General features: G+C 49.4%; 1 protein-coding gene across 6 annotated transcripts in view; it reads left to right on the top strand.

The window, feature by feature from the left end:
- UNK (unk zinc finger) overlaps positions 1-23,695 on the top strand; it is a 253,205-nt gene that overhangs the window by 178,322 nt on the left and 51,188 nt on the right. For all 6 annotated transcript variants that reach the window (XM_063960581.1, XM_063960580.1, XM_063960583.1 and 3 more), the window contains exons 10-11: positions 11,769-11,954; positions 12,144-12,209. In XM_063960581.1, coding sequence (XP_063816651.1) covers positions 11,769-11,954; positions 12,144-12,209 — 252 coding nt within the window. The remainder of the gene's footprint in view (positions 1-11,768; positions 11,955-12,143; positions 12,210-23,695) is intronic.

Genomic DNA, 23,695 nt, shown 5'->3' with positions numbered 1-23,695 from the left:
CAGGAGATGGTATCAGAACCTCTCTAGGGTATACACATCAGTGTATCGCCGGTCCATCAAGCCGCCGTTTTCCTGAGGCAACCTTGCTCAGGGGTCCATCGACAGATACGGCAGCGCGGTTCTACCGTGTCCGGAGCAGGTAGGTTGGGGAACAATTGTCCTCTAGGTTACAGGATGTTTCGCATCAGGATCAATTGATACTTTGGTACAGGTCAGAATCACGATTCTGCTTTATGTTCTTTGGAGGTCTCCACGTCTGCAGACTCGGACCCTGCATCTTCGCTTGGGCTGTCTTAACCCGACGACCTCTGGGGCTGCGACAGTGACAGGTGAACATGAAATCCTACGGGGCAGATGGTTCTGGAGAAGGAACTTTCTGCAGGATTTCTTGAACCATTGGAGGTAAGTCCACTTTGCTTTCTCCTACTACTGCCCCAGCTCCAAGACAGACCTTTACTGGTCTTTCCTTTAGATTTTTCCGTGCCCTTTCAAGCTTTCGACTCCACACGGGCGATATCTCCGTCGCCAGGGGTTCTCAAGGTAAAAAGCTGAAGCAGAGGTTCAACATCCTCGGTCCAGTCTGATTTTATGTCATCCTATACACCCATTACACAGACTTTCCTACCACCTGGAGGGTCCCAGGGTAGGCGCAGGTCGATGGGAGAAGGCTTGGGCGGTTACAACCGTCTCAGGAGTCCCTCGGCAAGGGTCGGCCGATTTACGATGACAAGAGAGTCATACTGCAGGCTGCGCTCCATAGGCTTCTAACCGCAAAGGGTGTTGATCCCTGTTTTTCACATATCATTTGAATCAGATCTCAGGCCTTTGTTTTCTTTTCACGTTCCGAAGCCAGTTGGCTCGGACAGGCCTATTCTGGCCTTAGAATCCTTTTAGTCTGTGATTGCTAGTTTGAACAAGAAAGGGAGTTTTACGTGTCCCTTGTCTTCAGAGATGCCTGTTTACTGATTTCCGTTGGACGGGCTTTTCTCAGATTCGCATTACAGGATTCTCATTTTCACTGTCAGTCCTTTCCTCTCGGTCTCTCGTCCGCTCCCACAGAGTTTAGGAAGATCACAGAATAACTCTTTTTCAAGGGCAGTGGGTGACGTTGGTTCCCTAATGGGACAATTTACTGCTACTATCCCACTCTGTACATTAGGTGGCTTCTGAATATCTGGAGGATCCAGGAGCTTCTGATTCGACACAGATCCAATTTATGCTCCGCATAGATGTTTCTCAACACGGTCCGGCAGAGGATTTTTCCTTCCTCGGCACCAGGTACTCTATTCCTTCAGTCAAGTTGCGACGCAATGAGTGGTCGCCTCCATTCCTCTCTGAGCGGGGGACAACAATCTTCTTTCCAGGTCAAGCCACCAGGTCAGACTCCCGGGTGAGGGAACATTCCCCGGAGTTTTGTCAGCTGGTCCGCTGTGGGCGGAGATTTCGGATCGACCTCAGGGCGTTCTGACTGACTCTTTAACCCTTTATTACTCTCGGACGTGAGCTCTGGCGGCAGTAGCCGAGGAGGCCCTCAGGGCTCCGGGGAATTTTCTGGTTATTCTATCCTGCCTCCTTTTCTATTTCTACCTCATGTTCAGTAACACAGGAGGGGATTATGCGTGCTAGTCCTCTCGGTGGCGCTGGTTGGGCCACGCATGACTTGAAGATACAGATACGCCTGTTGTCAGTAGAGGAGCCTTGGCTCCTACCTCGACTGGACTGTCTACTTCAACAGGCTCCTTTTTTCTCTTTGTTCAATCTTACCCTGGTTTCGTTTAACCGTGTGACTGTTCACGAGACCTCAGAAGGGAGGAGTTCCCTAGTTCGGTTAGGCCTACTGGGCCCCGATTTCAGAAGTCTGTTACCTCTTCTCGCTTTTGCCACTTTTGGAAAACTTTATGGGACATAATAAGGATAAAAGGGGTTTTTCCCCTTCTTTCAGTTACCATTCATCTTTGGTTTCTCTGGGAGGTTTTGCTCCGCAGCGCTTCAAACCACAAACCCGGAATTTTAGGTCTCTGCCTTTTTTTTCGGTTTTCTTCCAAATGAGATTAGCCTAGCGGCCGTAAGTTCGGCCTCTTTTTCAGGGAGTACTCTATTGGCAACTCCCCTGGCTGAGCTTCGGCCTCAGCGGTCGTTTCTTCCAGAGGGGATGTCCATTTTTCATATAAATCTGACACTAGTGTTTTTCAGTCCTCTCTGAATGTTGTCAGGGCTCGCCGACTCTCTCTACAGAGGTCTCAGGCTATTCGATGAAGTGTTTTTCTTCTTGTTCTGTACGATGCTCCCGTACTAAATAGCCGGGGTCCCAGCATACGCTGGGCCGTTGGATACATCTGACCATCAGACAGTCTTCTTGGCGGTTACTAGGGAGCCTCCGTTTTCCATTTCAGCGCACTTTACGCGCATTGTAAGACCTTCGTGGGCGGCTGCCCGTGGGGTCTCCATGAATATTTTGTCGGGCGGCTACTTGGTCGAACCGACATTCGTTTTGTCAAATTCTACAAGTTTGACACTTTTGCGGCCTCTACATCACCGTTTGGCCGAGCAGTTTTTACAGGACTCTCAGCGCTTTCCCACACGTTTTTGGGAGCTCTGGGACGTCCCCATTGTAACTACACTCCAGTGGCCCCTAGTGGATGAAGGAGAAATCAGGATTTTGGTACTTACCGATAAATCCCTTTCTCCGATTCCACAGGGGCCACTGGACGCCCGCCCAGCGCTGTTCCTCCTGTTTTTTTGCTTAACGGTTTGCAGATCACCATATGACTGCTTGTTGAGTTCAGGCTTGCCTGGTTTTTGTCAGGTTCTGTTCCAGGTTTAGTTTGTGTTCTCCTGGTTTACAGGGCGTCGTTAACCTCCTCTACCTTAAGGTTTGTTTATTACAGCTCTCCTCGGGCACAGTTTTACGTAGACTGGCTTGGAGGGGAGATAGTAGGGGAGGAGCTAGCCACAGTGTGAGATTTTTAAAGTGCCAGCTCCCAATTACTACCTACTATTTCCCCATTGTAACTACACTCCAGTGGCCCCTGTGGAATCGGAGAAAGGGATTTATCGGTAAGTACCAAAATCCTGATTTCAGGCACTGCCGTTCGGTCTCTTCACAGCACCAAGGGTCTTCACCAAGGTGATGGCAGAGATGATGGTTCTCCTCCGCAAACAGGGGGTGAACATAATTCCGTATCTGGACGATCTGCTGATCAAGGCATCGTCCAAGGAGAAGTTGTTAAGATCCATTGCTCTCACGACGCATCTACTCAAGGAGCACGGTTGGATTCTGAACCTCCCAAAATCTCATCTGAAGCCGTCAAGGAGGCTGTCTTTCCTGGGGAAGATCCTCGACACGGAGGTGCAGGGGGTGTTTCTACCAGTGGAGAAAGCGTTGGTGATTCAAACCATGGTTCGTGATTTCTTGAAGCCGGCCAGGCTGTCGGTTCATCAGTGCATCCGAGTTCTGGGGAAGATGGTTGCCTCCTACGAGGCTCTGCAGTATGGTAAGGTTTCATGCTCGCTCCTTTCAACTGGATCTTTTGGACCAGTGGTCGGGATCTCACCTACACATACACAAGAGGATACGTCTGTCTCCGAATGCCAGGATTTCGCTCCTCTGGTGGCTACAACTACCACACCTTCTGGAGGGCCGAAGGTTCGGAGTTCAGGACTGGATCCTTCTAACCACGGATGCAAGTCTAAGAGGTTGGGGAGCAGTCGCTCTAGGGGAAACCTTCCAAGGAAGGTGGTCGAGTCAGGAGTCCCTTCTTCCGATAAACATCCTGGAGCTAAGAGCCGTATACAACGGCCTTCTTTAAGCAGCACACCTTCTACAGGATCGGGCTGTTGAGGTGCACTCGGACAACGTGACCACAGTGGCCTACATAAACCGACAAGGCGGAACGACAGGCAGGGCTGCAATGTTGGAGCTGACAAAAATCGTCCTCTGGGCAGAAAGACACGCTGTAGCGATGTCAGCAATCTTCATTCCGGGAGTAGACAACTGGGAAGCGGACTTCCTCAGCAGACACGATCTCCATCCAGGAGAGTGGGGCCTCCACCCGGAGGTGTTCGAGGAGGTAACCAGTTGGTGGGGGGTTCCTCACATAGACATGATGGCCTTCCGGCTCAACAAGAAGTTGCGGAGGTACTGTTCCATGTCGAGGGACCCACAGACAGTGGTGGTGGACGCACTAGTAACGCCGTGGGTATTCACGTCAGTGTATGTATTCCCTCCACTTCCAAGAGTTCTACAACTTGTAAAAAGAACAAAAGTTCTGGCAATCCTCATTGCTCCATACTGGCCAATGAGGGCTTGGTACGCGGATCTGCTGGATCTACTGCTGGAAGATCCAAGGCCCCTACCTCTTTGAGAGTATCTTCTACTGCAGGGGCCGTTCGCTTATCAAGACTTACCGCGGCTACGTTTGACGTCATGGCGGTTGAGCGCCAGATCTTAGCTAGGGTATTCCGAGCTAGGTTATTCCTACCATGATACAGACTAGGAAGGGGGTAACGTCTAAACATTACCATCGCATTTGGAAAAAATATTTGTCTTGGTGTGAATCCAAGGAATTTCCTGCAGTGGAGTTTCAACTTGGATGTTTTCTCCTTTTCCTGCAAGCAGGTGTGGATATGGGCCTGAGATTGGGCTCCATCAAGGTCCAGATCTAAGCTTTGTCCATTTTCTTCCAGAAATAATTGGCTGTCCTCCCTGAGGTTCAGACCTTTTTGAAAGGGTTTCTGCACATCCAGCCTCTTTTTGTGGCGTCAGCGGCACCATGGGATCTTGATGTGGTGTTGCAGTTCCTGCAATCGGATTGGTTTGAGCCTCTACAGGAGGCTGAAATCAAGTTTCTCACATGGAAGGTGGTAACTTTGTTGGCCTTGGCTTCTGCTCGACGTGTGTTGGAATTGGGGGCTTTGTCCTGTAAAAGTCCCTATCTAGTCTTCCATGAAGATAGGGCGGAACCCAGGACTCGTCCACAGTTCCTTCCTGTCGGCTTTTCATATCAACCAACCTATTGTGGTGCCAGTGGCTCCTGATTTCTCAATTGCTTCAAAGGCCTTGGATGTTGTGAGGACTTTGAAGATTTATGTGAAGAGGACTGCTTGTCTCATGAAATCTGACTCTGTTTGTCCTCCTATGATCCCAAGAAAATTTGGTGTCCTGCTTCTAAGCAGTCGATTTTCTCGCTGGATCAGGTTCACCATCCAGCATGCCTATTCTACTGCAGGATTGCCGTGTCCAAAATCGGTTAAGGCTCACTCTACTCGTAAAGTGGGTTCTTCCTGGGCGGCTGCCTGGGGTGTCTTGGCCTTACAGCTTTTCCGAGCAGCTACTTGGTCTGGTTCGAACACGTTTGCTAAGTTTTACAAGTTCTATACTTTGGGCTCTGATGACCTCAAGTTTGGACAAGCAGTTCTGCAGGAGCCTGCGCGCCCTCCCTCCTGTTCTGGGAGCTTTGGTACATCCCCATGGTACTAATATGGACCCCAGCATCCTCTAGGACGTAAGAGAAAATAGGATTTTAATTACCTACCAGTAAATCCTTTTCTCATAGTCCGTAGAGGATGCTGGGCGCCCGCCCAGCGCTTCTTTTTCTCTTACGTCCTAGAGGATGCTGGGGACTCCAAAAGGACCATGGGGTATAGACGGGATCCGCAGGAGCTTGGGCACACTTAAAAGACTTAATCTGGGTCTGAACTGGCTCCTCCCTCTATGCCCCTCCTCCAGACCCCAGTTAGACTTTGTGCCCAGGAGTGACTGGATGCACACTAGGGGAGCTCTCCTGAGTTTCTCTAGAAAAGACTTTATGTTAGGTTTTTTATTTTCAGGGAGACCTGCTGGCTACAGGCTCCCTGCAGCGTGGGAGTGAGGGGAGAGGAGCAGACCTACTTCTTCTTAGTTAAGGGCTCTGCTTCTCGGCTACTGGACACCATTAGCTCCAGAGGGTTAGATCACTTGGTGCGCCTAGCTGCTTGTTCCCGGAGCCGCTGTCACCCCCTCACAGAAGCCAGAAAAAAGAAGTCGGTGAGTATGAGAAGATCAGAAGACTTCAGGACGGCAGAAGACTTCAGTAACGGAAGGTACAGCACAGCGGTAACGTTGTGCTCCATGCTCCCACACACATCACCAACGGTATTTACTGGGTGCAGAGCGCTAGGACGGGGGGGGGGGGGGGGCGGGCGCCCTGGGCAGCATGTTACTGGAGTTTTGGGGCTGGCAGAGAGCTTTTCGGTGCCTCGGCACCGTTTCCAGAAACCCCCGCCGGCATTTTTCATTTTTAAATTTGGCGGTCCGAAGCGCGCCGGGAAGGGGGCGGAGCTTCGTCCCGCGGCTCACAGGCGCCATCTTCTCCTTCAGCACGCGGCTGAAGGGAGACGCTGCCGGGACCTCCACATTCCTCAGACAAGTAACGGGGAGATATTCAGAAGGGGGGGCCGCAGTGTGGTGCTTATTATCATTACAAAGCAGCGCTGGGTACATATATCTTTTCTTGGGATATATGGGCGCTGGGGTATGAGCTGGCATACTCCCCCTGTGTCCTCTATCTGGGCTTCATTGTGGGCCTGTCACCTAGCTGGGACGTTCTGTGTGTTGTTGTGTGTTGGTACTACGTGTCGGCATGTCTGAGGCTGAATGTTATTCACCAGAGGAGGTTATTGGGGGAGTGGATGCGGGGCTAGATTTGGGACTGTCGACGCAGCCGACACCTGATTTACTCGCATTGCTCAGTACGATAAATTCGAATGTTGCTTCTTTATCAAAGAGGTTAGATAAGTCTGAGTCACAGACGCAGGTGTGGAAAAAGTCCATGGAAGAGGCTTTGTCTCAGGTTCAGACCCCATCCGGGTCGCAAAAGCGGCCATTTACTCAGGTGGTAGATACTGATACCGATACGGACTCTGATTCCGAGGTCGATTTCACTGAGGCTGCTTTACATCCACGGTTAGTTAAGAGTATTCAGTACATGATTGTGGCTATAAAAGATGTTTTACACATTTCTGATGAACCTGAGGTACAGGAAACAAGGATTTGCTTGTTCAATGGAAAAAAACCTGAGGTGAAGTTTCCCCCCTCTCATGAAATGAATACTCTTTGTGAAAAGGCTTGGGAGTCGCCGGATAAGAGGTGGCAGATTCCCAAGAGAATTTACATGGCGTATCCTTTCCCCTCTGATGACAGGGAAAAATGGGAGGCGTCTCCAAATGTTGACAAAGCTCTATCTCGTTTGTCTAAGAAAGTGGCACTTCCGTCCCCTGACACGGCAGCTCTCAAGGATCCGGCGGATCGTAAGCTGGAGACGTCTTTGAAGTCCATTTTCGCTAATTCGGGTGCATTGCTCAGACCTGCTGTGGCGTCGGTATGGGTGGGTAGTGCTATTGCTTAATGGGCTGAGAATTTAGCTAATGATATGGATACCCTTGATAAAGATAATGTCCTTTTGACTCTCTGTTATATCAAGGACGCTGCAGATTACCTGAAGGATGCGGCGAGGGACGTCTGTCTCTTGGGTTCAAGAACCAATGCCATGTCGATATCAGCCAGGAGGGCGTTGTGGATCCATCAATGGAACGCTGATGCCGACTCCAAGAGGGCTATGGAAGCGTTACCCTTCAAAGGTACTGTCTTGTTTGGGGACGGCTTGGCTGACCTGGTCTCGACCGCGACTGCGGGTAAGTCCTCTTTTCTTCCTTATGTTCCCACACAACAGAAAAAGGCACCACATCAGCAAATGCAGTCCTTTCGTCACAATAAATACAGGCGTGGAAAAGGTTCGTCCTTCCTCGCTTCAAAAGGTAGAGGAAGGGGAAGGAAACCTCCTGCAGGCTCAGGCGCCCAGGACCAAAAGTCCTCCCCTGCTGCTACAAAGTCCACCGCATGACGCTGGGGCTTCCCTGGGGGAGTCCGGACCGGTGGGGGGCCGTCTACAAATATTCAGTCAGGTCTGGATTCAATCAGACCTGGATCCTTGGGTCCTAGAGATTGTGTCTCAGGGATACAAACTGGAGTTTCAGGAGATACCCCCTCACCGGTTCTTCATTTCGGCATTACCAGTAGCTCTTCCGGACAGGGAGGTGGTCCTGCCAGCGATTCAAAAATTGTGTCTACAGAGGGTCATTGTTCCCGTTCCCTCGTTCCAGCGGGGGGAGGGGTTCTACTCGAGCCTCTTTGTTGTGCCGAAACCGGACAGTTCAATCAGACCAATTCTAAATCTAAAATCCCTCAATCCATATTTGAAAGTTTTCAAGTTCAAGATGGAATCCCTTCGAGCGGTAATTGCCAGCCTGGAAGGGGGGGATTTTATGGCGTCAGTCGACATAAAGGATGCCTACTTACATGTCCCGATATATCCTTCGCATCAGGCCTTCCTCAGGTTTGCGATACAGGATTCTCATTACCAATTTCAGACGTTGCCGTTTGGGCTCTCCACGGCTCCGAGGATTTTCACCAAAGTCATGGCGGAAATGATGGTTCTCCTTCGCAAACAAGGGGTTACAATTATCCCGTACTTGGACGATCTCCTGATAAAGGCGAGGTCCAAGGAACGGTTGCTGAGAAGTGTAGATATGTCACTGTCGGTTCTGCGACAGCACGGTTGGGTACTCAATTTGCCAAAATCTCAGTTGATTCCGACCACTCGGCTGCCTTTTCTGGGCATGATTCTGGATACGGATTTACAGAAAGTATTTCTTCCAGAAGAAAAGGCTCTGGAACTGCAGGCGATGGTCAGGGAACTTCTGAGGCCGACGAGTGTGTCAATCCATCACTGTACTCGGGTTCTGGGGAAGATGGTTGCGGCGTACGAAGCCATTCCATTTGGCAGGTTTCATGCCCGGGTGTTTCAGTGGGACTTGCTGAGCAAATGGTCCGGGTCTCACCTGCACATGCACCGGAAGATAAGTCTATCTCCCAGAGCCAGAATTTCTCTCCTGTGGTGGCTACAAGATCATCACCTCCTAGGGGGACGCCGGTTCGGTATCCAGGATTGGGTGCTTCTAACAACAGATGCAAGTCTCCGGGGCTGGGGCGCAGTCACCCAAGGAAGAAACTTCCAGGGGAAATGGTCGCTCCAGGAAGCCTGTCTCCACATAAATGTTCTCGAGTTAAGAGCCATTTACAACAGCCTGCTGCAAGCAAGAAGCCTTCTTCAGGGTCGACCTGTCCTGGTACAGTGAGACAACATCACAGCGGTGGCGCATATAAACCGTCAAGGCGGAACAAGGAGCAGAGCGGCAATGGCGGAGGCCACAAGAATCCTTCGCTGGGCGGAACAACACGTGAGCGCCCTGTCAGCAGTCTTCCTACCGGGAGTGGACAACTGGGAAGCAGATTTCCTCAGCAGACACGATCTCCATCTGGGAGAGTGGGCTCTTCACCAAGAGGTATTTGCAGAGGTGACAAAACGTTGGGGAATTCTGTTGATCGACATGATGGCGTCTCGTCTGAACAAGAAGCTCCCGAGGTATTGTTCCAGGTCAAGGGACCCCCAAGCCAGTGCAGTGGACGCCTTGGTGTCTCCGTGGGTTTTCCAGTTGGTGTATGTGTTCCCTCCACTTCCTCTCATTCCAAAGGTACTGGGGATCATTCGACGAGCAAGGGTTCAGGCGATTCTCGTTGTTCCAGATTGGCCAAGAAGGGCCTGGTACCCGGATCTTCAGGAATTACTGGTGGAAGATCCTTGGCCGCTTCCTCTAAGAGAGGACCTGTTGTTGCAGGGTCCATGCGTGTTTCCAGACTTACCGTGGCTGCGTTTGACGGCATGGAGGTTGAGCGCCAGATCTTAGCTCGTAAGGGTATTCCCAGGAAGGTCATTCCAACTCTCATTAAGGCTAGGAAGGAGGTTACGGCGAAGCATTATCACCATATTTGGAGAAAGTATGTTTCCTGGTGTGAGTCTAAAATGGCTCCTGCGGAAGATTTTCACTTGGGTCGCTTTCTCCACTTTTTACAGGCGGGAGTAGATGCAGGCCTGAAATTGGGTTCCATCAAAGTGCAGATTTCGGCTTTGTCTATTTTCTTTCAAAAAGAGTTAGCTGTCCTCCCAGAGGTTCAGACCTTTGTGAAAGGAGTAATGCATATCAATCCTCCGTTTGTGCCTCCTGTATCTCCATGGGACCTTGATGTACTCTTACGGTTTCTCATGTCTTCCTGGTTTGAACTTTTGCATAAGGTTGAGTTGAAATTTCTCACTTGGAAGGTGTTTATGCTATTGACACTGGCGTCTGCCAGGCGGGTGTCAGAGTTGGCGGCCTTATCTCATAAGAGCCCGTACTTGATTTTTCATTCGGATAGGGCGGAATTGAGGACTCGTCAACAATTTCTGCCGAAGGTGGTTTCTTCATTTCACATTAACCAACCTATTGTGGCGATTCCAAAATCTCTGGATGTTGTAAGAGCGTTGAAGATCTACGTCACTAGGACAGCTGTTGCTAGGAAAACTGAGGCGCTGTTTGTCTTGTATGCTTCCAACAAAATTGGTCATCCTGCTTCAAAACAGACTATTGCACGCTGGATTTGTAGTACAATTCAGCAGGCTCATTCTTTGGCCGGACTACTTAGCCAGTAAAAGCCCATTCTACCAGGAAAGTGGGCTCATCTTGGGCGGCTGCCCGAGGCGTCTCGGCGTTACAGCTTTGCCGAGCAGCTACTTGGTCGGGTTCAAACACTTTTGCTAAGTTCTATAAGTTTGATACCCTGGCCGATGAGGACCTTGCGTTTGCTCAGTCAGTGCTGCAGAGTCGTCCGCACTCTCCCGCCCGTTCTGGAGCTTTGGTATAATCCCCATGGTCATTTTGGAGTCCCCAGCATCCTCTAGGACGTAAGAGAAAATAGGATTTTGGTACTTACCGGTAAATCCTTTTCTCCTAGTCCGTAGAGGATGCTGGGCACCCGTCCCAGTGCGGACTATTACTTGCAGTGTTTTCTTGCTGGTTAAATTAGTTTATACACGGGTTGTGTGTTTCTAGTTTCAGCTTGTTGCTGGTGTTAATTCATACTGTTATCTGGTAAAGTTACTCCGGTTGTACGGTATGTTTGTGGTGTGGGCTGGTATGTTTGTAGCCCTTAGTTTAAACAAAAATCTTTTCTTCGAAATGTCCGTCTCTCCTGGTCACAGTTCCTATAACTGGGGTCTGGAGGAGGGGCATAGAGGAAGGAGCCAGTTCACACCCAGATTAAGTCTTTTAAGTGTGCCCAAGCTCCTGCGGATCCCGTCTATACCCCATGGTCCTTTTGGAGTCCCCAGCATTCTCTACGGACTAGGAGAAAAGGATTTACCGGTAAGTACCAAAATCCTATTATCCTGCAGTGGTTATTTGGTTCAGTACTACCTGGTTCCTAGGTAAGTTCTGTGTTCGTTCCTGTTTCAGTACTGTTTCAGCTGTTGCTGAGTTCTCCGGCCTATAGGCCGGATTTGCCTTGTTGTGTGAGCTGTGTATTTCCTTCTCTCGAAGTATGTAGTCTCCTCTGGCTCAGTTTCTAGACTGAGTCTGGTAGGAGGGGCATATAGGGAGGAGCCAGCCCACACTGTTAAACTCTTTAAAGTGCCAATAGCTCCTGGTGGACCCGTCTATACCCCATGGTACTTATGTCGACCCCAGCATCCTCTACGGACTACAAGAAAAGGATTTACCGGTAGGTAATTAAAATCCTATTTTTTTTATTTTTTTATTATTATTTTTTATTTTGGGGGTGGGGGGGGGGAGGATCATGGTATGATAAGGGATGTTTTATATCTTAATTTTCATTTTGTGACCATATCTCCCTTTAGATGTTATGTGCCAGCATAGGAAGCCCAACCAATCCTTGTGGATCTCCTCCTGGATCTCTTGGAAAACCTCATAGTCTAGATAACCTTGGTTTCCACACTGACCTTTCAGGCAGCTATAAAAAAGCCCCAGGGTGTGAGAGAGAAGACTCAGTAGTAACAGATTATCTCAAGAACTTTAAAAGCCAGGTCAGTATGTGCAGTGACTGTCATTATGGTCTCTCATGTCCTCATTGGCTGTCCTTTTGTGTACTCTGACTGATTACCGTGGTTCTTTCATGTACCCTCGCTGTTTCCCGAACTGTGTGGATTAACTATTATGAATAGGAAGGTTCAGGCCTCTTATCTGTCTCACTCTTTGTTGTTTTTATCATCAAGGCAAAGTTAAAATCACACTCGATGGACCATAGAAGCCAAGAACAACCACATCTGCAGTCAAAGCAGGTAAGGCAGAGTGGAAGATACACCAAATGTTCACCACTTGTGCTCTCGGTGTTAATGCTTCTACTTCATAGTTCTCTTTTAATAACTGCTATTTAATAGTGAGCTGTATTGAAGGTTAATTACTATATAAACCATTTATACACTGTTTTTACGTCTCTGTTCATTGTTTGACACTCTGAATAATATTATGCATTATGGGGCTGATTCGGAGTCAGGCACAAGTGGTAAAGTGTATGCTTCTCCCGATTTTCCGCAGACTGTGCAAACGTCACAGATGGAATCTGCGTATGCGTTGTACAATGCGTCCACAGTAGCGAGTCGCATTTTGAGCAGGCGTAGCCTAATGGGCGTTCCTGTCTGGCAGTTAGGAGGGAGCCATGTCTTGTTTCGTGGGCATTCCATTCTTGTTTGAGGCGTCTGGATGCATATGGGACACCTGATTTGGATGGACCTTTTGCAGCAACATATATAACAGTGGGCGGAGTGACTCATGCGTACTTAGACACGCTTAGCAAGTGGCTGCAGATGTATCTGTGTCAGAATCTGCCCCAGCGTGAGCACCAACAATGTATGTGACAGTGGTGGTTGAAGCTTGATGTAACAAATAGATGATGGTCTGGACCCCACAGAGCAGGTTTCATGAGATAAAGGGAGGAATCTAATATATCAGCTGATCGTTCTTTTCTAGAAGTTTATGCCAGTAAAATGCATTGCTGAACATATGTACTTTACATACTGCATATTTTCTTTTATCTTTTTTTGTGCATTGCAAGGTTTATCAGCATATGTGGAAATCCCTAAGATACATTCTGCAAATTTTGCAATTGCTCTGTTTAAAATAAACTTTTCTATTTGATAAGTGTTTATCCACAGACTAAACAGGATTTTTTTTTTTTTTTTTTTGTGCCAGTCATTACACATGCATATTGGCACGACTTCGGGGCATGGACTTGTGTATATCTATCCCACTACACAAAAACTTTGCAGAATTTCCACAGTATTATTTTACCAGACATTTTTCTGTCAGCCACTAGGGATCACTGGCACAACTTCAAGACTGTGGGTTGATGATGGTGGTTTATAGGGAGCTGGCACTTAAAATAATCTAAGAAGTGAAACAGGCTCCTCCCCCTCTATGCCCCATCATCCCTCAGTTTAGAATTTGTGCCGAGGGAGCCGGTCACTGCTGACTGAACTCCTGCTCAGTTATATTACTTTACTTTATTTAAAAAATTTTCTTCTTTCTTGGGACTTAGGGGGTAATTCAGAGTAAATCGCTGCAGCAGTAAATTTGTTATCAGTTGGGCAAAACCATATGCACTGCAGAAGGGGGGTGGGAGGGGCAGGTATAACGTGCAGAGAGAGTTAGATTTGGGTGTGGTGTGTTGAAGCTGAAATCTAAATTGCAGTGTAAAAATAAAGCAGCCAGTATTAACCCTGCACAGAAACAAAATAACCCACCCAAATCTAACTCTCTCTGCAAATGTTATATCTGCCCCCCCCCCCCCCCCCCCTGCAGTGCACATGGTTTTGCCCAACTGCTAACAAACTTGCTGCTGCGATCAACTCTGAATTACCCACTTAGGAACTAATTTAGACCTGATCGCTGCTGTGCGTTTTCGTACAGGGGGCGATCAGGTCTGAACTGCGTATGCAGGCGTGCCCGGACCATGCAGGGGCGGGCCGTGGTGGCTGCGTGACATTACATGCAGCCGCTGCGGCCCGGGATGCGGCGAGAAGTCACCTACCAACGCAGCAAAATTTTGCACGGCTATGATCAGGTCTGAATTAGCCCCTTGGTTCTCTTAACCTCAGGAACCCTTCGCCACTTATCCAGAGAAGTGGGGTCCGGGTCACACACCAGCAGCAAGCTGCACAGGAGAACAGCGCTTAACCAGAGAAGCAATGTTCCTCCCAACACAGCCGCATCCTGAGGCACCGGTTTGGTGTGAGAGCCTCCATGTAGGCACAGCGGCTGGCCTTCATCCCCTCCTCTGCTCGGTCATACTGGCCTTGATAGCGGCAGGACTCCCACTGCACTGTCGCGCTGACAGACATAGCGTGGCAACAGCGCCTACTCCCAGATATCTCTCCAGCGACGGCGTTGAGGTCTTCCTGCACTGCCGTGCTGACAGTACACAGCACGGCAGTGTGGGGGAAGAGTGCGGTGCCCGCTTCCAGTTTGTCCTCCTCTCCCCGCTGTGTCTGGTCCGCGACACGGCGCAGCGGCATGGAGGTAATGAGTGGTTCCTCTGTACATTGTGGAGCGGCCGCGTCCCGTGCAGCGCCGGTATCATGTATGTAGTAGCCATCTCCCTGACATTACACAGCACGGCAGTGTTTATCAGCATCAAGCATTATCAGCATTAAACACAAACTTAATCTGGAACTGGAGAGAGTCCAGCACTCAAGTGCAGTAAGGCTAAAGTCTAATTTATAGAGGGGAAGGAGGACATGAGCTTTTCTCTTATGTCCTAGAGGATGCTGGGGACTCCGTAAGGACCATGGGGATAGACGGGCTCCGCAGGAGACATGGGCACTTTAAGAAAGACTTTAGATCTGGTGTGCACTGGCTCCTCCCTCTATGCCCCTCCTCCAGACCTCGGTTTGATACTGTGCCCAGTGGAGACTGGGTGCTTTTCAGAGAGCTCTCCTGAGCTTTCTGACAGAAAGTATATTTGTTAGGTTTTTTATTTTCAGGGAGCCTGCTGGCAACAGACTCCATGCATCGAGGGACTGAGGGGAGAGAAGCAGACCTACTTCTGTGAGTTTCAAGGCTCTGCTTCTTAGGCTACTGGACACCATTAGCTCCAGAGGGAGTCAGAACACAGGTCTCACCCTGGAGTTCGTCCCGGAGCCGCGCCGCCGTCCTCCTCACAGAGCCGGAAGATAGAAGCCGGGTGAGTATGAGAAAAAAAGAAGACTTCAGAGGCGGCAGAAGACTTCATGATCTTCACTGAGGTAACGCACAGCAGTGCAGCTGTGCGCCATTGCTCCCACACACCTCACACACGGCAGTCACTGTAAGGGTGCAGGGCGCAGGAGGGGCGCCCTGGGCAGCAATATAAACCTCATTTCTGGCAAAAGAGATATATATACAGCTAGGCACTGTATATATAAAGAGCCCCCGCCAGTTTTCATTATATTTAAGTGGGACAGAAGCCCGCCGCCGAGGGGGCGGGGCTTCTCCCTCAGCACTCACCAGCGCCATTTTCTCCACAGCACAGCTTAAAGGAAGCTTCTCGGACTCTCCCCTGCTTATCCACGGTGAAAGGGGGTTTCAGAGAAGAGGGGGGGGGGGGCACGTAATTGGCAGCAAATAATAGTATTACAGCGCTACTGGGTAAACACATTGTGTGTTTTTCCTGGGGTATTAGCGCTGGGTGTGTGCTGGCATACTCTCTCTCTGTCTCTCCAAAGGGCCTTGTGGGGGAACTGTCTTCAGATAAGAGGATTCCCTGAGTGTGTGGTGTGTCGGTACGTGTGTGTCGACATGTCTGAGGTAAAAGGCTCTTCTAAGGAGGAGATGGAGCAAATGTGTGTGTGTGGTGTCTCCGTCGACAACGCCGACACCTGACTGGATATGTGGAATTAAGTGCTGAGGTAAATTTATTACACAAAAGATTAGAGAACAGACAGGGAATCTACCCATGTCTGTCCCTATGTCGCAGGGACCTTCAGAGTCTCAAAACGCCCACTATCCAAAATAATAGACACTGATATCGACACGGAGTCTGACTCCAGTGTCGACTACGATGATGCAAAGTTACAGCCAAAACTGGCAGAAAAGTATTCAATATATGATTATTGTAATAAAAGATGTTTTGCATATCACTGATGACCCATCTGTCCCTGACACGAGGGTACACATGTTTAAGGGGAAGAAAGCTGAGATAACATTTACCCCCTCTCATGAACCAAATGAATTGTGTGAAAAAGAGCGGGAATCTCCAGACAAGAAACTGCAGTTTCCCAAAAGAATTCTCATGGCGTATCCTTTCCCTGCTAGGGCCAGGATACGAGGCGTTGACACGTTTACCCAAAAGGTAGCGCTGACATACCAAGATACAGCTACCCTCAGGGATCCTGCAGATTGCATGCAGAAAAGTACTTTGAAGTCCATTTACACACATTCTGGTACACTACTCAGACCGGCGATTGTGTCGGCAGGGGTTTATAGCGCTGTAGCAGCGTGGACAGATACCTTATCAGCGGAGATTGAAACCCTAGATAAGGATACCATGTTATTGACCCTAGGATATATAAAATATGCTGTCTTATATATAAGACATGCTCAAAGAGACATTGGTCTACTGGGTTCTAGAGTCAACGCTATGTCGATTTCTGCTAGACGTGTCCTGTGGAACATGCCGACTAAAAGAGGCATATGGAGGTTTTACCTTACAAGGGTGAGGAATTGTGTGGAGAAGGGCTCTCGGACCTGCTCTCCACAGCTATAGCTGGTAAATCTGATCTTTTGCCTTATATTCCCTCACAGCCTAAGAAAACACGACATTATCAAATGCAGTCCTTTCGGTCGCAGAAAAACAAGAAAGTACGAGGAGCGTCCTTTCTTACCAGAGGTAAGGGCGCAGGGCACAGCTAGTTCCCAGGAACAGAAGTCCTCCCCGGCCTCTACTAAATCCACCGCATGACGCTGGGGCTCCGCTAAGGGAGTCCGCCCCAGTGGGAGCATGTCTTCGACTCTTCAGCCACATCTGAGTTCACTCACAGGTGGATCCCTGGGCAATAGAAATTGTTTCTTAGGGTTACAAGCTGGAATTCGAAGAGGTGCCTCCTCGCCGGTTTTCCTTATCGGCCCTACCGGCTTCTCCCCCAGAAAGGGAGATAATATTAAATACAATTCACACATTGTATCTCCAACAGGTGGTGCTCAAGGTTCCCCTCCTTCAACAAGGAAGGGGATATTACTCAACCTTGGCTGTAGTCCCGACACCGGACGGTTGGGTCAGACCTATTTTAAAATTAAAATCTCTGAACCTATACTTGAAAAGGTTCAAATTCATGGTGGAATCGCTCAGAGCGATCATCGCCAGCCTGGAAGGGGGGGATTTTATGGTGTATCTAGACATAAAGGCTGCATACCTTCATGTTCCCATTTATCCACCCCATCAGGCGAACCTGAGAATTACGGTACAGTATTGTCATTACCAATTTCAGGGTAATTGGCGTAAATGATGGTGCTCCTACGCAAGCAAGGAGTCACAATTATCCCATACTTGGACGATCTCCTAATAAGGGCGAGATCAAAAGAGCAGTTGTTGAACAGCGTGTCACTTTCGCTGAAGGTGTCACAGCAACTCGGCTGGATTCTCAATATCCCGAAGTCACAGTTGGTTCCTATGACTCGTCTGCCTTTCTTGGGTATGATTCTGAATACGGACCAGAAATGGGTTTATCTTCCGATAGAGAAGGCCCAGGAACTAATGACTCTGATAAAAAACCTATTAAAGCCAAAACAGGTGTCAGTGCATCACTGCACTCGGGTCCTGGGAAAGATGGTGGCATCTTACGGGGCCATTCCCTTCGGCAGGTTCCATGCGAGGACTTTCCAATGGGATCTACGGAACAAGTGATCCGGATCACATCTACAGATACATCAGTTAATCAGCCTGTCCCCTAGGGCCAGGGTGTCTCTCCTATGGTGGCTGCAGAGTGCTCACCTTCTGCAGGGTCGCAGGTTCGCCATCCAGGACTGGATTCTGGTAGCCACGGACGCGAGCCTCCGAGGTGGGGGAGCAGTCACACAGGGAAGAAACTTCCAAGGTCTTTGGGTCAAGTAAAAAAAAAAAAAAAATTGTATTCAAATCAACATCCTGGAGCTGAGGGCCATATACAACGCCCTTCGGCAAGCGGAAACATTGCTTCGCGACCTACTGGTTCTGATCCAGTCAGACAACATCACCGCAGTGGCTCATGTACACCGCCAAGGCGGCACAAAGAGCAGAGTGGAAATGCCAGAAGCCACCAGGATTCTCCGCTGTGCGGAAAATCATGTAAGCACATTTTCAGCAGTTCATTCCGGGAGTGGACAACTGAGAAGCAGACTTCCTCAGCAAACACGACCTGCATCCAAGAGAGGACTTTAGGAAGCCTTCGCAGAGATTGCAAGTCATTGGGAACTGCCACAGATAGACATGATGGCGTCTCGCCTCAACAAGAAGCTACAGAGGTATTGCACCAGGTCAAGAGACCCTCAGGCAGTAGCTGTAGATGCCCTAGTGACACCGTGGGTGTTCCAGTCGGTCTATGTATTTCCCCCTCTTCCTCTCATACCCAAGGTGTTGAGAATGGTAGGAGGGAGAGGAATGAGAACAATCCTCATTGTTCCAGATTGGCCACGAAGGACCTGGTATCCGGATCTGCAGGAAATGCTCACAGAAGATCCATGGCCTCTTCCTCTAAGACAGGACCGGTTGCAACAGGGGCCATGTCTATTCCAAGACTTACCGCGGCTGCGTTGGACGGCATGGCGGTTGAACGCCAGATCCTAGCGGATAAGGGTATTCCGGATGAGGTCATTCCTACGCTAATAAAGGCTAGGAAGGACATGACATCTAAACATTATCACCGTATATGGCGAAAATATGTTTCTTGGTGTGAGGCCAGGAATGCTCCTACGGAAGAATTCCATCTGGGCCGTTTCCTTCACTTCCTGCAAACTGGAGTGAATTTCGTCCTGAAATTAGGATCTATTAAGGTTCAGATTTTGGCCTTATCCATTTTCTTTCAAAAGGAATTGGCCTCTCTCCCTGAAGTACAGACTTTTGTGAAGGGAGTACTGCATATTCAGCCTCCTTTTGTACCTCCGGTGACACCTTGGGACCTTAACGTGGTGTTAAGTTTCATTAAGTCACACTGGTTTAAACCACTTAAAATGGTGGAGTTGAAAAATCTCACTTGGAAGGTGGTCATGTTATTAGCCTTGGCTTCGGCTAGGCGAGTATCGGAATTAGCGGCTTTATCACATAAAAGCCCCTATCTGGTTTTTCATATGGATAGAGCGGAATTGCGGACCCGTCCTCAATTCCTGCCAAAAGTGGTTTCATCCTTTCATATGAACTATTGTGGTGCCTGTGGCTACGTGGGACTTGGAGGATCCCGAGTCCCTTGATGTGGTCAGGGCTTTGAAAATTTACGTGGCCAGATCGGCTACAGTCAGAAAAACAGAAGCACTATTTGACATGTATGCAACCAACAAGATTGGTGCCCCTGCTTCAAAGTAGACTATTGCTCGCTGGATCTGTAACACGATTCAGCAGGCGCATTCTACGGCGGGATTGCCGTTACCTAAATCGGTCAAGGCCCATTCCACTAGGAAGGTGGGCTCTTCTAGGGCGGCTGCCAGAGGGGTCTCGGCGCTACAGCTGTGCCGAGCTACTACTTGGTCGGGTTCAAACTCCTTTGCAAAGTTCTATAAGTTTGATACTCTGGTTGAGGAGGACCTCCTGTTTGCTCAATCGGTGCTGCAGAGTCATTCGCACTCTCCCGCCCGTTTGGGAGCTTTGGTATAATCCCCATGGTCCTTACGGAGTCCCCAGCATCCTCTAGGACGTAAGAGAAAATAAGATTTTAAACCTACCGGTAAATCTATTTCTCGTAGTCCGTAGAGGATGCTGGGCGCCCGTCCCAAGTGCGGACTACTTCTGCAAGACTTGTATATAGTTATTGCTTAAATAAGGGTTATGTTATAGTCTCATCGGTCTTGGACTGATGCTATGTCGTTTTCATACTGTTAACTGGATAGTATATCACAAGTTATACGGTGTGATTGGTGTGGCTGGTATGAATCTTGCCCTTGGATTAACAAAATTCCTTTCCTCGTACTGTCCGTCTCCTCTAGGCACAGTTTCTCTAACTGAGGACGAAGGAGGGGCATAGAGGGAGGAGCTAGTGCACACCAGATCTAAAGTCTTTCTTAAAGTGCCCATGTCTAGCCCCATGGTCCTTACGGAGTCCCCAGCATCCTCTACGGACTACGAGAAAAGGATTTACCGGTAGGTTTAAAATCTTATTATTGTTTAATTGTGGCACCCACTCAAAGTGGCGGGGACCTGGTGAGATGGGTGCCTCTGCACAGTGGCGGAACTACTGCCAGTGTAAGCAGTGCCTTGCACTGGGGCCCGCCACTGTCTAGAGGCCCAAAGCAGCGCGGCATGTAATGAGTCAAACTGACTCATTACATGCCGCTGTGTGCTGCGGGTAACCGCTGCCCGCAGCACATAGCCACCGCCGAGGTGAGGAGCGAATCGGCCACAGGGGTGAAGGAGGGAGGTGGAGGGGGGAGCTGCAGCAGCGCACTGTAATTTGGTGGAGGCGCTGCTGCTGCTGTCCCTTTCCTTCACCATAGGCTGTCCTCTGCCGCTGTGAATGCTGGGAAGCGCATCCCAGCATTCACAGCCGAGGAGGACAGCCATTGGGGAAGGAAAGGGACAGCAGCAGCAGTGCCTCCACCAATTACACAGCGCTGCTGTAGCTCCCTCCTCCACCTCCTCCTTTTCTCCTGTCCGGGATCTCTGCCAGTAGCTGCACGAGGAGCCTGAGCCAGCGGAGACAGTAAGTATAATTCTTTCTTTCTTTCTTTCTTTCTTTCTTTCTTTCTTTCTTTCGTGTAAAAGGGGGACACTGTCTGCCTTAATGTGTAAAAATGGGACGCTGTCTGCCGTAATGTGTAAAAAGGGAACGCTGTCTGCCGTACTGTGTAAAAAGGGGGACGCTGTCTGCCGTAAGGTGTAAAAAGGGGACGCTGTCTGTCGTAAGGTGTAAAAAGGGGAATCTGTCCGCCGTAAGGTGTAAAAGAGGCTCTACCTGGTGTAGTGGTGCTACTGTGCGGCGTAATTTGAACAATTGAGGACACTGTGCACCGTTATATGAATTGGTATTATTTTGTGGCCACACCCCTTCCCACGAAGCCACGCCCCTATATATTTTGCGCGCGCATACAGCGCGCACTGCCCGTTTTACATAGAGGTGGGGGGGTCTCCGATGCCGTTTCTTGCACACAGTGCTAAAATGTCTAGTTACGGCACTTTCTCTAACGTCCTAGTGGATGCTGGGGACTCCGTCAGGACCATGGGAATAGCGGCTCCGCAGGAGACAGGGCACAAAAGCAAGCTTTTAGGATCACATGGTGTGTACTGGCTCCTCCCCCTATGACCCTCCTCCAAGCCTCTGTTAGGTTTTTGTGCCCGGCCGAGAAGGGTGCAATCTAGGTGGCTCTCTTAAAGAGTTACTTAGAAAAAGTTTTTAGGTTCTTTATTTTCAGTGAGTCCTGCTGGCAACAGGCTCACTGCATCGAGGGACTTAGGGGAGAGATTTTCAACTCACCTGCGTGCAGGATGGATTGGATTCTTAGGCTACTGGACATAGCTCCAGAGGGAGTCGGAACACAGGGCTCGTCCTGGGGTTCGTCCCGGAGCCGCGCCGCCGACCCCCCTTGCAGACGCTGAAGATGAAGAGGTCCGGAACCAGGCGGCAGAAGACTCTCAGTCTTCATCAGGTAGCGCACAGCACTGCAGCTGTGCGCCATTGTTGTCAGCACACTTCACACAGCGGTCACGGAGGGTGCAGGGCGCTGGAGGGGGGCGCCCTGGGCAGCAATGTATAATACCTGTATGGCGAAAAATACATCACATATAGCCCTTGAGGCTATATGGATGTATTTAACCCCTGCCAGATATCTAAAACTCCGGAGAAGAAGCCCGCCGAAAAGGGGGCGGGGCCTATTCTCCTCAGCACACAGCGCCATTTTCCCTCACAGAAAGGCTGGTGGGAAGGCTCCCATGCTCTCCCCTGCACTGCACTACAGAAACAGGGTTAAAACAGAGAGGGGGGGCACTGATTTGTCGATATGTATATATATTAAAATGCTATAAGGGAGGAACACTTATATAAAGGTTGTCCCTGGATAATTATAGCGTTTTGGTGTGTGCTGGCAAACTCTCCCTCTGTCTCCCCAAAGGGCTAGTGGGTCCTGTCCTCTATCAGAGCATTCCCTATGTGTGTGCTGTATGTCGGTACGTGTGTGTCGACATGTATGAGGAAAATATTGGTGAGGAGGCGGAGCAAATTGCCTGTATGGTGATGTCACTCTCTAGGGAGTCGACACCGGAATGGATGGCTTATTTATGGAAATTACGTGACAATGTCAACACGCTGCAAGCCGGTTGACGACATGAGAGGGCCGGCGAACAAATTAGTATCTGTCCAGGCGTCTCAAACACCGTCAGGGGCTGTAAAATGCCCATTTACCTCAGTCGGTCGACACAGACCCAGACACGGACACTGATTTCAGTGTCGACGGTGAAGAAACAAACGTATTTTCTTTTAGGGCCACACGTTAAGGGCAATGAAGGAGGTGTTACATATTTCTGATACTCCAAGTACCACAAAAAAGGGTATTATGTGTGAGGTGAAAAAACTACCTGTAGTTTTTCCTGAATCAGATAAATTAAATGAAGTGTGTGATGATACGTGGGTTTCCCCCGATAGAAAATTATTGGCGGTATACCCTTTCCCGCCTGAAGTTAAGGCGCGGTGGGAAACAACCCTCAGGGTGGATAAGGCGCTCACACGCTTATCAGAACAAGTAGCGGTACCATCTACGGATAGGGCCGTACTTAAGGAGCCAGCTGATAGGAGGCTGAAAAATATCCTAAAAAGTATACACACACATGCTGGTGTTATACTGCGACCAGCGATCGCCTCAGCCTGGATGTGCAGAGCTGAGGTGGCTTGGTCGGATTCCCTGACTAAAAATATTGATACCTTTGACAGGGACAGTATTTTATTGACTATAGAGCATTTAAAGGATGCATTTCTATATATGCGAGATGCGCAGAGGGATATTTGCACTCTGGCATCAAGAGTAAATGCGATGTCCATATCTGCAAGAAGATGTTTATGGACACGACAGTGGTCAGGTGATGCAGATTCCAAACGGCACAAAGATGTATTGCCGTATAAAGGGGAGGAGTTATTTGGGGTCGGTCCATGGGACCTGGTGGCCAGGGCAACTGCTGGAAAATCCACCGTTTTTTACCCTAAGTCACATCTCTGCAGAAAAAGACACCGTCTTTTCAGCCTCAGTCCTTTCGTCCCTATAAGAGTCATATCTGCCCAGGGATAGAGGAAAGGGAAGAAGACTGCAGCAGGCAGCCCATTCCCAGGAACAGAAGCCTTCCACCGCTTCTACCAAGTTCTCAGCATGACGCTGGGACCGTACAGGACCCCTGGATCCTACAAGTAGTATCCAAGGGGTACAGATTGGAATGTCGAGAGGTTTCCCCCCTCGCAGGTTCCTGTAGTCTGCTGTACCAATGTCTCCCTCCGACAGGGAGGCAGTATTGAAAACAATTCACAAGCTGTATTCCCAGCAGGTGATAATAAAATTACCCCTCCGACAACAAGGAAAGGGGTATTACTCCACACTATATGGTGGTACTGAAGGCTAGGTGAGACCTATT

The sequence above is a fragment of the Pseudophryne corroboree genome, chromosome 3, assembly GCF_028390025.1.
Source record: "Pseudophryne corroboree isolate aPseCor3 chromosome 3, aPseCor3.hap2, whole genome shotgun sequence".
Taxonomy (NCBI): Eukaryota; Metazoa; Chordata; class Amphibia; order Anura; family Myobatrachidae; genus Pseudophryne; species Pseudophryne corroboree.
Note: the sequence above shows the minus strand (reverse complement) of the source record. Positions and strands in the feature narration are given on the sequence as shown.